Source organism: Ranitomeya variabilis, chromosome 5, assembly GCF_051348905.1.
Source record: "Ranitomeya variabilis isolate aRanVar5 chromosome 5, aRanVar5.hap1, whole genome shotgun sequence".
In the NCBI taxonomy this organism is placed as follows: domain Eukaryota; kingdom Metazoa; phylum Chordata; class Amphibia; order Anura; family Dendrobatidae; genus Ranitomeya; species Ranitomeya variabilis.
The window spans coordinates 262,674,309-262,690,216 of NC_135236.1; the positions used below are offsets into that span (position 1 = coordinate 262,674,309).

General features: G+C 41.2%; 1 protein-coding gene across 1 annotated transcript in view; it reads right to left on the minus strand.

The window, feature by feature from the left end:
- The window catches only part of CA12 (carbonic anhydrase 12), a 38,040-nt gene extending 25,803 nt beyond the window's left edge, over nt 1-12,237 (minus strand). The window contains exons 1-2 of the mRNA XM_077264193.1: nt 12,000-12,237; nt 10,659-10,679 (exon numbers count right to left, since the gene is read on the minus strand). Of these exons, the coding sequence (XP_077120308.1) occupies nt 10,659-10,679; nt 12,000-12,087 (109 nt within the window). The 5' untranslated portion in view covers nt 12,088-12,237. The remainder of the gene's footprint in view (nt 1-10,658; nt 10,680-11,999) is intronic.
- Nucleotides 12,238-15,908: the final 3,671 nt, after the last annotated feature.

Genomic DNA, 15,908 nt, shown 5'->3' on the forward strand with positions numbered 1-15,908 from the left:
TTTTCCTCCAGACGTAGAGGATGCCCCTTTGTCCCTGTCACTGGTCTATGATTAAAAAGATCATCAGAAAGGTCTTTGTACTGTCCCCTCATATATTTATACATTAACATAAGATCACCCCTTAGCCTTCGTTTTTCCAAACTAAATAGCCCCAAGTGTAATAACCTATCTTGGTATTGCAGACCCCCCAGTCCTCTAATAACCTTGGTCGCTCTTCTCTGCACCCACTCTAGTTCAGCTATGTCTTTCTTATACACCGGAGACCAGAACTGTGCACAGTATTCTAAGTGTGGTCGCACTAGTGACTTGTATAGAGGTAAAATTATGTTCTCCTCATGAGCATCTATGTCTCTTTTAATGCATCCCATTATTTTATTTGCCTTTGTAGCAGCTGCCTGACACTGGCCACTGAATATGAGTTTGTCATCCACCCATACACCCAGGTCTTTTTCATTGACGGTTTTGCCCAGAATTTTAGAATTAAGCACATAGTTATACATCTTATTACTTCTACCCAAGTGCATGACCTTACATTTATCCCCATTAAAGCTCATTTGCCATTTATCAGCCCAAGCTTCTAGTTTACATAAATCATCCTGTAATATAAAATTGTCCTCCTCTGTATTGATTACCCTGCAGAGTTTAGTGTCATCTGCAAATATTGAAATTCTACTCTGAATGCCCCCTACAAGGTCATTAATAAATATGTTAAAAAGAAGAGGGCCCAATACTGACCCCTGTGGTACCCCACTACTAACCGCGACCCAGTCCGAGTGTACGCCATTAATAACCACCCTTTGTTTCCTATCCCTGAGCCAGCTCTCAACCCACTTGCACATATTTTCCCCTATACCCATTATTCTCATTTTATGTATCAACCTTTTGTGTGGCACCATATCAAAAGCTTTTGAAAAGTCCATATACACTACATCTACTGGGTTCCCTTGGTCCAGTCCGGAACTTACCTCTTCATAGAAGCTGATCAAATTAGTCTGACATGATCGGTCCCTAGTAAACCTGTGCTGATACTGGGTCACTGGGCGCCCCCGCCACCCCCCCCCTTGTTTAGGGGGGGGGGAAGGCGGCGGGGCCCCCCCGTCTCCATGACAAGGAAACATCAAGATCTCTGGAGATGGACTTGTAACCTTGAGAATTCAACAATTTGAATTCTGTTCTCCTCTTTCTGTTCTCCATGCTTACTGTGGCACACACAGACACAAGATGCAAAGACTGAGTCATCTGCTCCCTTTTAATCTGGTTTCAGGTTTAATTTTCATATTCCCACAACGGTTACTTGCCACAGGTGAGTTTGAACAAGTATCATATCTTTGAAACAAAGTCGTTTACCCACAATTTTGGAAACATGCCAACAATTTTGTATGACCCATTTTTGGGGTTATGCGTGAAATGAGGTCCAATTTGCCTTTTTTTTCTGCTTTTTTTGTGTTGTTCCAATACACACAAAGGAAATAAAACAGGGGTTTAACAAAATATGTAATTGCAATAATTTTCTGGAAGAAATACTATATTTTCTGGAACAATTCCAAGACTGACAACACTTTTGGCCATGACTGTATTTATAAGAACTGAACAGCAGCCTCATCCGCTTATTGTAGCTTATTTTTGTAAAAGATACATCGCGTGATGCTTTGTAGCAATTCAAGTTATTTACATAACAGAAGTTTTACGTTTCTTTTCTCCAGGAATTGGAACATTGTAGCGTAGTCTCCAGCCTGTCCATACCTATAGTTCTAGGTGAAAGTTACAAAGATAAATCTTCTTTCAACCAGATTACTAGAAAAGTCCAGCTATAACAGGCTCTACTGATAACGCAAAGCCATGCAAACCATCTTCCAGGTTAAGATATTCTTGTAAACCTGACAAGACCTGAGGGCACGACCATGTGAATTACTGTAGGTTTCAAAGCAGAAACACAGAAAGCAGATGTAAATGGCAGATTAGCATCCAAATGCAAGTTTCACATCTCAATAGTCCTTTCTTCTCAGTCTAGCTTTAGTAAGTAGGCAATTCATTCTACTACCGGTTTGTGGAGGGTCTCGCTTTGGATTTGCTATAAAAGACTCCCGCTAATGTCACACCAGAGTAACTGTGGGTTTTTATTGCTATGTAAAACATTTTAGAGTTGCCACATCTATTTGGAAAGTGTGATCACCCACATGAAGGGGTGTTATTAGATGCTACATAAGGAAAGACTCAGCCAAAACAGAATTAGCATTTTTGGGGGCTTCCTGTAATTCACATGTAAAAGAAGATAATTTAAACTAAGACAGAAAAATAAAATTAGCCCAACAGCTAAAAAACATACGTAAAGTTAAATTCCCACAATGAGTATTTGGTGTGTTTTTCCACTGCATGTTTGTAAGCAAAAAATGCAGAATCTTACAGTTCCAGCAAAATGGATGGGATTTATAGAAATCTCCTGCCCACGGTGCTTCTTATTTACTCAGCATAAACTGACCTGCGGGGCGGGTTTCAAATCACAACATTTTAATTTCTATTGCTGTAAATATACGTTTTATTTGAAGATTTTCTTCATCGACTTGAATGAGATGTGAACTTGCAGATAAAAACTACATATGCTCTTATTGCATTTCCGTAATGGAAATGCTAAAAAAAAAAAAAAAAAAAAAAAAAACCCGCATGTAATCTGCATGTGATTTTACCAAAAGTCTTATCATAGTCGGCAAGAGGAAGTTTCTAAAACAAAGCAGCTTTATTTAAGACACGATTTGCCAGAAAGCTCAAAACCAGAGCTGAAAAAACAAACAAACATGCTCAGAAACAAAAATCTGCATTAAAAATGCAGTGAAAAAAGCAAGTAACCAAATTTATCTAATTGGTGCAGAAATGTAAAAATCCAGAAAATGCTCATTGTGGGAACTTAGTCTTTAGTTTTTATATAGGAGGAGAAGAAGACTAAGGCCGGGGTCACACTTGTGAGTGCAATGCGAGAAAATAGCGCAAGTCTCTTGCCCCAATACCCGGCACTGCCGCCGATGCTCGGGACCGGATCGTTCAGCTACATAGAAATACATGCAGCCGCACACTCCGGTCCCGAGTGCCGGGTATTGAAGCGAGTTTCTTGCATTGGATTCACAAGTGTGACCCCGGCCTAAGGCCCCAATTTATCTTTGCCTTTGCACCTGTGTTTTGTCTAGTTTTGTGTTTTAGCATTTTTTTGTTTGCACACAACTCATTCTATTTGCACCTTTTTTGAAGTCCAAGTAATATATGCTCCCTTTTTTTTGTTTGTTTTCTTTTTCCATTTTTTGGGCAGAGTTTAGGAATTCCAGATGTTTTCGCTTTGTCAACTGCAAGAAGTAACAACATTTGGCAGCATTTTTGACTTTGTGCCAAATTCATGAATCGCGTACACCATTTTCAAGAATTTGGTGTCAAAAACCGCAACTAATACTACAAGACATAAAAGGAAAGTTTAAAAAAAACAAACAAATGATTAAATTGAGACCCCTAATCCCTTCTATCCCAATCTATACAGACATTTTTGCAATATACAGTATATGCGGAACTTTATGATCTGATTTTCTGCCACCCATGTAGAGGGTAAAAGGAAGTTCCAACTTACGGCAACTTCTGACATGTCACTGATGTGCAATATCATTAGCAGTGGCGTAACTTGAAACTCATGGGCCCCGATGTAAAAGCTCCATCGGGGCCCCCAAAATATTTTAAACCTTCAATAGCAATAGTCTTTTTCTATAGGCCAAAGGGACTTTTAGGGCCCCCTAGGCTCCAGGGCCCGGGTGCGATTGCAATCACTGCAGCTGTTGTAGTTACACCCCTGATCATTAGCCATAAATGCAAAAGGGTCATGGTTTTCCTAGAAAAGAAATTACATTAATAATGAAAAAGAGATACTGTACGGTATCTGGAGGGAAGCTTCAATCTTCAACTATAATGTCTAAGGCCTCATTCAGATATCGGTTTGGTGACCTATACAAAAATGGTACGACTGTCATTAGTGATTTGTCAGTTTTTACCATCAGTGTTTCATCATTTTTGTATGCATAAATAAATAAATTATAAAGCTGCCACTGCAGTGTTAATAATGGACCCATAGACCTGTATTGGTACTTTTCATCCGTGATGCCGGAAAAAAAAATTGACATGTCTCCTTGATTTACACTTGGACATATTGTCCACAAAACCACGGAGAATAAAGTTCATTTTCTCCCCACATCGTTTATGTAAGTTCAGGCGCCGGGCAGGTTAGTAACGCTATTAACCTGCAGATTAACCCCATATTGGCAGGTTTTTTTCTGGCGACCGGTGCCCTTTAATATAGGTCACCAGACCTTATACTACTTGCCACTCCTTCTATAGGGTAGGGTATTTTTTTCTCATTCAGTCTATTAGAATTGTTCCCTTTCTGCATCTTGTATGACACGGCCAGAATTAGATAAAGAGGCCCCGTTGGCCCAAACGTAGCACTTCCTTTATTCTTCTTATATGCTGTCTATATACAAGAAGAATGCCTGTTACACAACATACTTTTTGCTGCCATTTTTTCTACAACCTAGGTTGAGTTTAGCAAAACGGGGTGTCAGTCACTTCGTGACATTCACTGCGTCATAGCAGGCGCATATTTTATTTTCTAGCATACAGGCAGCCCAAGCATGCTTGCAATTTATTAGGAGGTGGGCGTCTCTTAGTAAGTTTCCACACGCTTTTTGCTCATGACTGGCATATAAAACCCCACTGTTTTTTGCTGTTAATATATAAACCTGGAAGAGATGCATAACAGAAATACGGTCTATGAGACGAGTTACTGTATAACACGACAGCTATTCTCATCTATGAGCACTTTTTATTACAGGACATAGGCATGTTATATAGTGTATTGTAAAGCTGTCAGTTTTTCCATGAATTTAATTGCTTAGAATAGTGTAAATACTGGATTTAGGGTCTTGGGGGAAAATGGGGACGTTTTTGTGCCTTTTTTTAAATAAAAAAAGATACTGCGGCCAGATATTACATGAAAATGAAATTTAAAACATTAATTTCTTTGTGATGTTTGGTGCTTTTTGGGGAATAAGATGCAGCATATTATAGGTATGGCATTTTTTTATGGTATTTTTCTTAGAAGATTCTCTATAGGACTTAAAAAAAAAAGTACATGTTACCAATGTAATGAATAATAATAATGAACAAAAAACTTAGTGAAGAATATATGAAGTAAATTGTTTTTATTAAAAAAAACAATTAAGCTAAGAGGGTGAAGGACTTCTTAAAATTTTGGAAGTCATCGCTGGGGTTCCAACCTCTGGGACCTCAATCGATCTTAAGAACTGTGGCTCTCAATGTGAATGTGGTTGATCATGTGCACTGACACTGCATTCATTCTTATTGGAGTGCCGGAGATAGCCAAGTGCTACAGATAGGAGAACTTCCAAGTTTGAGAATACCTCCTTGAGGCTATGTGACCACGTTGCGGATTTCTGTGCCGATTTTTCGGCTCAGTTTTTTTGCGTTTTACCTGTGGATTACCAGCGTTTTTTGTGCGGATTTCACCTGCGGTTTTACATCTGCGGATTCCTATTGAGGAGCAGGTGTAAAACGCTGCGGAATCCACACAAAGAATTGCATGTGCACTGCGGATTTTGTTTTCCATAGGTTTAAATGGTACTGTACAACGCATGGAAAACAGCTGCAGATCCGCAGCGGCCAATCCGCAATGTGTGCTCATACCCTAAGGCACCAATGCAATTCGATGGATGTAATGTAGAAACATTGAAGACAATAATAGATGATTTCATTGTTAAAGCGCAGTAAACACACTGACACCACACTGATACTAACAGGGCAGGTCTATAACATCCAGTTTAATATCTTGAACACATAGCAACAAGTTGTGCAGAAATAAGTAATTACTAACCATTACGTCAATAATACTTGGAGACCCACTTGAAGAATCACTAGATGGCAAACAGCAGCTAGTCTCCTCTACCCAAGTTGTGCTCCTACTTCATATCTAAAAATACATGAGAGAATGGATGGATCTCCAGAAAGTGTTATACACTGAGCCTTAAATGGCTATAACCTGTGTTATTTGCTACACCAGCAACAGGATTTTGTGACAATTTTAATGTAGCATCCAATGGAGCATTCTATATAAATCTCACACAAAAGGTCCAGTATAGCCTCATAAATGAACCAGAATAATGTCAATGACATTGAATGTAATGACAATGAAGTTGATTGTTATGCCATCTGTACATCTTTATTACTTAGAAGGGTTTTCCGGGACCATTTTATATTTTTACTATGGGCCTAAGAACTGGCGGTCAGGTAGTTGCCAACTATCTGCCTGTTCTACCCAGCACCAACTCAAGGTGGTCATGGACTGCTCTTGCTGGCGATTCTGCTGATCACGTTTACAGAACAGTTCTTCTTCCGGGCTGCTCTGTTGATGGGGCGTGATTGCTGGTCATGCTGATTGACAGTCAGCTTCTTGCAGTTACGCAGTGGGGAGCCGGCTGCCAATCAGCATGATATTGGCAGTCACGTCAGTCAACGTGACGTTAGCAGATTACCAGCAAGAACGGGCTGTGACAACTCTGAGCCAACAGAGGTCAGCGGCAAGCATAACAGGCAGGAAGTTAGCAACCACCTGCCTGTTAGTTCTTAGGCCCATAGTAAAAAAAATAATTTAGTCCCAAATAACCCCTTTAGGGAGGTAACAAAGACCAAAAGGAAACAGTGTGATGTAAAACAAGTATATTCAGCTGTGCTGCCATTTTGTGCAAGTACATTTTGGGACTAGTGTCAAACACAATTGTTGGCTAATCACTCTAACATTGGCTAAGTGCATGGTCATGTGTTATAGGAGTGGGTATTACTATCCAGCTTTCTCTAGATCATAATCCTTCCTGTATTGGATACTGACCCAAAAGGTTGTACACTTGTGAGGTGTACAATGGAAAAGACACCATCACATAAAGACAAAACAAACAATTGTGGTCTGATGTAAAAGTCTTGTGACCACTTTTGTAAGAGGATATTTTCACATTTCATTGTACTTTGCAGCCACTTAAGCCTCCATAACAGTATAAGGTGCCCATAAACCCGTCTCCTAAGAAGTTAGATATATTACCAGATGGTCTACAAATAATGACCATCTAGTGTCTAACGGATCCAGCATCAATTAAGAGCATTTCCAAATATAAGGTATGTTTGTAAATGGATGTAATTAACAACCTTGTGTAAATACAACAGAAGATTAAAGAGGCCTTAAGTGCCATTGTCATTACTATAGATTGAGTCATGTTCCCAGAGCATGACCCTTTTTGGCCAAACATCAAAATTCAAAAAGCCCTATAGTTTGGACAGGACTTCTGCCCATCACGACACTCTTTACATGTGCCAGGTATCAGCAGCCTGCGACACTCTGGCTGTCGTGAAGCTACAACCAGGATGCTTTGGAAGTTTTGATTTGTGTATGCAGTATACAGTGAAAGCTACCATGATAGGAGTGAAAATTATAAATTAGAGTCAAAATTAAGAACCGACCAACATACAATTAGTAGATAAAACTATACTTGCTTTCATTTGTGCCACTTTTAGGTTATGCACACACGTTGAGTAAAATTTCTGCACCATTACTACATTTGTTGGAACGAAAAACGCAGCTGCAAAAAAAAATAAAACACGTTTTTGGTGCATTTTTGCCCTGCATTTTTTACTGATTTGAGTGAAGTCAATGGTGAAAAACGCTGGGTAAAAACACACAGAATTCACATGCCACAGATTATGTTCTGCACCAAATCTGCAAGTCAAATATATTCAGCCTGTGCATGACACTTCAGGTTTCTCATTCACTTTGATGACACCAGGTTTTGCTTCAAGTTGTGTTAACAATTCCACACAGAAAAAACCGAGACAAAACCGCAGCAAAAATGCAATGTGTGAAAACAGTCTTACCCTGCAGTGTTTTAATCAGTTTTTTTGCATCAAAATTTATAAACCAAAAGAAGGAGTGGGAGAAACATGAAAAAGAAAAATTATAATGCAAAAATTTATATCCATGCCATAGCTTTAACCTATTCCTGGTTTTAGCTCACAAATTGGGAGGCTCCTATCCCTGAAAAAAAGCAATTTACGAAATTATGCTAGAAGGAAAGCTGGTAATGGCCTCCTTCATACAATGTCACCACTTACATGGCCCTACAAACACCACAAAGCAAAACATTTGATCCGAATTAATCAAAATTAGTGTTTTATTATGTCAATGTTCTGCCGTACGTCACCACAGAGATCATCTCCAACCAAGTGTATGAGGAATGTGTCTGGCGCGCTCGGCTATGCACGATCTCAGCTTTTAAAAAAAAAAAAAAATGGCAAAGCTGGCGAGAACTAACATTAAAATATAATTTTGTGACATTTCAAAAGTTTTTTTAAAACAGAATTCCAGTGAAGACAGTTTGATGGATCTGCCCCTTTGCTTTTCAATTTATACTATAAGGGTAATATTAATAATAATAATAATTTTATTTATATAGCACCAACATATTCTGCAGCGCTTTACAAATTATAGAGGGGACTTGTACAGACAATAGACATTACAGCATAAGGCCGGTATTCACACGTCAGTGGCTCCGGTACGTGTAGTGACAGTTATCTCACGTACCGGAGACACTGACACACGTAGACCCATTCAAATTAATGGGTCTATGCACATGTCTCTGTGTTTTCACGGACCGTGTGTAAAACATGGAGACATGTCTGCGTTTCTCCAGCAGCACGGTCCGCAAAGCATCCCGCACACGTGCATACGGAGAACAGTGTGCACTCTCCTCCGTGTGCACGTACTGCCGCAGGAGAAACAGCACTACAGTTAAGCGCTGTCCCCTGCTTTTGGTGCTGAAGCCGGCATTCATTCCTTCTCCCCAGCAGCGTTCCCTGGAGAGAAGGAATGAAAAATCAAGGGGTTTTTTTAAAAAAATTTTGTTTAAAATAAAGTTTGGGGTCACCTCCCACCCCAGTGCGCCCACCCGCTTGCAGAGAAATACTCACCCAGCTCCCGCGATGCCTCCTCTCAGGGCCAGCAGCTTGTCCTGTGTGAGCGGTCACGTGGTACCGCTCATTACAGTGATGAATATGCGGCTCCACCTCCCATAGGGGGGTGGGAGGCGGGAGGTGACCCCAAACTTTATTTTAAACAAAAAAAAAAAAATTTAAAAAACCTTGATTTTTCATTCCTTCTCTCCAGCGAACACTGCTGGGGAGAAGGAATGAATGCCGGCTTCAGCACCAAAAGCAGGGGATAGCGCTTAACTGTAGCGCTGTCTCCTGCATGGTCTGTGTGGTCCTCAGTCGGCACACGGCTGCCGCACGTATGCCACACTGATGTGCCACACTGATGTGCCAAGTGAGCACACGGACACGGATAACTCTGGTACCGGAATTATCTGGACGTGTGAGACTGGCCTAACAAAAATCACAGTTCAAAATAGATACCAAGAGGAGCCCTGCTCGCAAGCTTACAAACTATGAGGAAAAAGGGAGACAAGAGAGGTGGATGGTAACAATTGCTTTCGTTGTTCGGACCAGCCATAGTGTAATATATCGGGTGTTCATGTAATGCTGCATGATCTGGTCACCAACCAATATATGTAACAGTACAGACACAGAGTGCTATTAACTGCATGAAATGTATGAGAACATGATGTGAGGAACCTGATTAAGGTTTAAGGTTTTTTTTGTTGTTGTTTTTTTGTGCAGGTCACACAGGGATAGTTAGGTTAATGCGTTGAGGCAGTAGGCCAGTCTGAACAAATGAGTTTTTAGGGCACGCTTAAAACAGTGGGGATTGGGGATTAATCTTATTAACCTGGGTAGTGCATAGGGTAGCTTTTTGCTGCAGCATTTTGGTCTTAAAGAAATTAAGACTATGAAAAACAGCAGCAACAATCTGAGTGAGATTTCAGTCTTTCACAGGGGGCACAAAAAAACAAAACAAAAACAAAAAAAACACGGCTATACAAAGCTGGCATACTGCAACTCTTCAAATCACCTTAAAAAAGCACTGCCGTCCATGTTTTTTATTACATGTGTGTATATGTGCATGTAAAGCAGTGTAAGGGTATGTGCACACGCTGCGGATTTTGCTGCCGATCCGCAGCGGTTTTGACCGCAGTGCACATGCTGCAGAAAAAAAACGTGTGGAAACACTGCATTGTTAATTCCGCAGCATGTCAATTCTTTGTGCGGATTCCACTGCGGTTTACATCTGCTCAATAATAGGAATCCGCAGGTGTAAAACCGCAGGTGGAATCTGCACAAAAACCACTGCAAATCCGCGGTAATTCTGCAGTAAATCCGCAGTGCGGTTTACCCACGGATTTACTAAAACAGGTGCGGAAAAATCCGCAGACATCCCACCTACGTATGCACATACTGTGTATAAGTGTATTAATATAGTCACCTCCCACTGCGGACACCAAAGAGAAGAACGGTAGGCGAGTATATTAACACACTTACACTATATTACATACACTTAATAAAAAAAAATTGATGAAAGTTCTACTTTAACTTTTATATTCTGAAAAAGAAACCAAATTATGTATTTTTATGATGTAATATTACAACCACTACAATCACGCCAGGTTGGTACTTACCAGTATACGACCAACTGTGTCCTGCAAAGAAAAGATAACTCGTTATTTTTTGGAATCTCATCAGATTTGTCACAGATTTACAAACTACAAGGAAATGCACAATTTCTCTTCGCTGAACACAGAATGATACTTCTTGTTGAGCTCTGTCATATTTGCACTATTCAGTTCTTGTTACATTACAAACCTGAACAATTACATTTATGGCCGTGCCATTGACTAGAATTGCATCTGTCAGGTTTCTGTCACGTTGTCTGTTCGCACTTTTTTTTTCCCATTGGAAATATGATGAAATCTGTGATGGAGACTGTAATCAATTTTACATTTCAAGATTTTGTTCTTCACTGCCACTTCTTGGGATTTAAGAAAATTTTGAGTAAATCTACATTCACACACTTGCGCAGTCCAAGAAAATAATAAAAATCAGCACACGGACCCAGAGTTTCACTGGTCCAAATACATATCAGCTTTATAAACGGATTGTCTGGTCTGAGACTGAGAACATGTCCTGCTCTCATCTCACTTTGCAAATCAGACTCGGCCATTACAGTCTATTGGGATCACTATAGAACACAGAACATCTACTTTATCCTTCCATGTTCCGTCGTTTTTCATTCATTTTTCACTGATCCACAGTTAAGAGTCAATGGATAAAAGTTCAGACACTTTATACCTCCTTCGGTTTTTAAAACTCAGATGCAGCATAAAGGCAATGCAGATGACACAAGAGAAAAATGGTCACATAGATATAAGTCACAGATAGAAAAATAGACACGGATGTATGAATGCAACCCGATCAATAGCTTTAGAGCTCGTTATATAGAAATTTGATTTCAACACTTTTAAACAGTGTTAAAAAAAATGCCTTGAATTTCAAATTCTGAGGTTTTGTTTTTTTTTTAACTCATTTTGAATTTAGCGTTTTATGCAGAATCATATGGAGAAAACATCAGGGAAAGCAATACACCTAGATTATGACTAAAAGAAGTCATATACCAAAGTAATTTTCTTTTGTTGCAATTTCAATTTTAAACTATGAGCTTGCAAGTAATAGCCACAACTTTTCATATTAAAAAAAGAAGCAAAGTTCTATGCGTGAATCCAATTTGACATAGTACTGCTAATAATCTCATCTTATTTGGGCAGTAATTATATAGTATCTTCTTACTTTCAGATATGTATTTCATTCTCTTTGTTCTACATACATAACAGTGCTGTGTTCTAACATTAGCAAAAAAAAATTGCCAAGAAAACTTAAAAAAATAAAAATAAAAAACAGGTATACAGCTCCATTCTTTTAAAGTCATAAATAAGTCTAGATCAATGGTGATAACTAAGCCTTACCTTCAGAAGCAGCCTGTGTGGCAGGCAGGACCAGTAAGAAGAGCAGTCTGTACATCTGTGCCAGTTTCAGTGTCAGTAGTGGGGCCATTGATTCCCTCTGTTCTGGGCACTATTTCTCCTTCATACACAGCCCTGCACAATAACCTCTCAGTTTCATACCAGTGACTGCTGTCAGGCTCAGCCCAGAGTCCTCCGTCACCAATAACACAGCACAGCTTGTTACCTGGCACAGCCTCGGACTCCTCCTTCCTACCTCCTCTACATCTCTAAAGAATGATCACACCTGAGAGAGGCCGAACTTTACAGCCTGAACATTGTTCTTTATTGATGAACGGTTAAAAAGAAAATGGTCATTCATCAAGCAAAAAGTCATCCGTACAGTAAAAGTTCAAAGTCTATCGCATAAGGCAACATATACAAAGCTGGCGCTGACATGGTCAGACTTTTTCCTCTGCAATTGATTAAGAATTAATAATTGAACAATTGACGTAAAAAATGTTTGTTTTGTTGCAATATGACTTTCATCATCATATAGGAAAAAAAAAATGTAAAAACTGATCCAAGTGTTTCTTGACTTTAACTAATATAAGTACCATTTTTAACAGCACTTAATAATACATTAGTAAATATTTGGGTAATGACCCAAGTTTCGGCATTTTAGCTGATTACCAAAACATAATAATCATACAGTTATATAAACAATATGGGCTAAAGGTGCAGACTCTCAGCTTTAGGGCTTGCTCACACTGTCGTATAACACTGCCGAGAGTTATCTGATATTTTATCGGCCCAGTGTTAGGCTATGGGGTAGTGCAAATTAACGATTATTTTCTCATGCCCTTTCAGCATGAGAAAACAATCACAGCATGCAGCGAGTGCATTGGATCGCATGCCCCCATACAAGTCTATGGGTGCATGTGACACACCAGACTGCACTTTAATGTCATCTGAGTGCAGTCCGATGACCGCAGACACCGGCAATGGAGAAATCACTTTCTCCATCTCCTCTGCACCTGTGCTGTGATTCTCTCATGAGAGAGAATTAGAGCACAATGCACTGACAGTCGGATCAAACTCTGACAGACTTTGAGCTGAGTGTCATTTAAAAAAATTGGTCCGATTCTCTGGCATGAGAGAATCGAAGGCTGTGTGGCCACATCTTACTTTGAGGGTATTGACATCCTGATTTGAGTAAGGGTTTAGGAATTACAGCTCTTAAATATGCAACCTATTTTTCAAGGGACCAAAAGTAATTGGACAATTATCTGAAAAGCTCTTTAATGTGCTGCTATTACTTCATTAATCCATCATCAATGAAGCAGGTAAAAGTTCTGAAGCTGATTCCAGGTGAGCATTTGCATTTTGAAGCTGTTGCTGTGAACCCACAACATGCGTTCAAATGAGCTCTCTATGGAAGAGAAACAGACCCTCGGTAGGCTGAAAAAAAAAAAGAAGAAATCCATCAGAGAGATAGCAGAAATGTTAGGCGTTGCCAAATCAGCAGTTTTGAAGATTTGCACAACAAAGAGCGCACAGGTGAGCTTGGAAACTATCAAAAGCCTATACGTCCACGGGAGAGAACAGTGCTGGATGATCACAGAATCCTTTCAATGCTGAAGAAAAAAATGCTTCACAACATCCATCCAAGTGAAGAACACTCTCTAGGAAGTAGGTGTTTCAATATCTAAGTCTACCATAAAGAGAAGGAAACTTCATGAGAGCAAATAAAGAGGTTTTCTTCAAAGTGCAACCCATTAATCAGCCTTAAAAACAGAAAGGCCAGATTAGACTTTGACAAAAAAAAAATCTAAAGAAGCCAGCCCAGTTCTGGAAAAGCATTCCATGGCCAGAGGAAGCGAAGATCAACCTGTACCAGAATGATGGGAAGGAGGAAGTATGGAGAAGGCTTGGAAAGGCTCATGATGCAAAGCACATCATATCCTCAGTAAAACATGGTGGAGTGATGTGTGTGATGTGATGGCATGGGCATGTATGGCTTCCATCAGCACTGGGTCACTAGTGTTTATTGATGATGTAACTGAAGACGGAAGCAGCCGGATGAATTTTAAAGTGGACAAGGCTATACTGTCAGGTCAGATTCAACCAAATGCAGTCAGTCACCAAATTTCAACCCCATCGAACATGCATTTCACATGCTTAAGACAAAACTGAACTCAGCTGCAGTAAAGGCCTACAAAGCATCACAAGGGGGGAAACCCAACGTCTGGTGATGTCCGTGTTTTCCACACTTCAGTCAGTCATTGTCTGCAAAGGATTCTCTACAGAGTATTAAAAATGAATATTTTATTTATGGTAAAGGTAATTTGCCCAATTACTTTTGAGCCTCTGAAATGAGGAGGCTTTGTAGAAAAATGGTTTCAATTCCTAAGCATTTCACAGGATATTTTTGTTCAACCCCTTTAATTAAACCTGAATATCTACACTTTAATTACATCTTGGTTGATTCATTTTTAATAAAAAATAGTGGCCTACAGAGCCCAAATCACGAAGAGTCGGTCACTGTCCAAATATCCCAGGACCTAACTGTTGTTCTAGGCAGATTCTATAAAATGGCAGAAAGTGTGTCTGGTGTATATTATGCTGTACACCTTAACATCAAAAAGATGACATGTTATAAAACTTGTACCTAGCCATAATGCAGCTATGTAGAAATGAGGTTGTAATAAATTCCACATGAACACCAAAATATGCCATAGATTATAGGCAGGCTGCAGATTTTCAAATCTAGAATCCATAGGGTACCTGTCCACAGTCCAAAATCCCAATGCTTTGGACGCAGCGGTTACTCTGCTCCTCCCAAAAAGCGATGCCCCCTTTTGTACGCACAGTGATTCCACCTGTGTTCATTGAACACAGGTGGAATCACCACATCGTATACATACAGGCTCGGACTGGCCCACCGGAGAACCGGAGGATCCTCCGGTGGGCCCAGGCACAGACACCTGCTGGCAGGGACCCCACTGCTCCAGGGCCCCCACTCCTCCAGGGCCCCCCCCGAAGCCCCCCCTTGAAGACTATACTCACCAGGACCCTGCTCCAGCGATGGTCTCGGCGTCTGCACTGCAGCTCGTCCTGCTTGTGCGGTCACGTGGTACCGCTCATTAAGGCCATGAATATGCGCATATTCATGACCTTAATGACAGTATCACATGACCGCACAAGCAGGAAGCAGATGCGATGCTGCGCCGCCGCCGGGAGTCGGGACAGAGCGCGAGGGATGTCGGCACGGCAGTGCAGTGTGTGGGACAGGTGAGTATGAGGACGGGGGTACTGGGGGCTGAAGGAGTAAGCCGGCGCGCGGTGCGGGTGCAGCGGCGGCGGCGGCGGGGGGGAGTGGGGGTAAGTCTGGGGAAGATTGCTGGTCACACTGGGGGCAGTGCTGTACACTGGGGCAATGCTGGACACTGGGGCAGATTGCTGGTCACACTGGGGGCAATGCTGGACACTGGCGCAGATTGCTGGACACTGGGGCAGATTGCTGGTCACACTGGGGGCAGTGCTGTACACTGGGGACAGTGCTGTACACTGGGGGCAGTGCTGTACACTGGGGCAATGCTGGACACTGGGGCAGATTGCTGGACAATGGGGCAGATAGATTGCTGGACACACTGAGGGCAATGCTGGACACACTGGGGGCAATGCTGGACACTGGGGCAGATTGCTGGTCACACTGGGGGCAGTGCTGTACACTGGGGCAATGCTGGACACTGGGGCAGATTGCTGGTCACACTGGGGGCAGTGCTGGACACTGGGGCAATGCTGGACACTGGGGAAGATTGCTGGTCACACTGGGGGCAGTGCTGTACACTGGGGCAATGCTGGACACTGGGGCAGATTGCTGGTCACACTGGGGGCAATGCTGGACACTGGCGCAGATTGCTGGACACT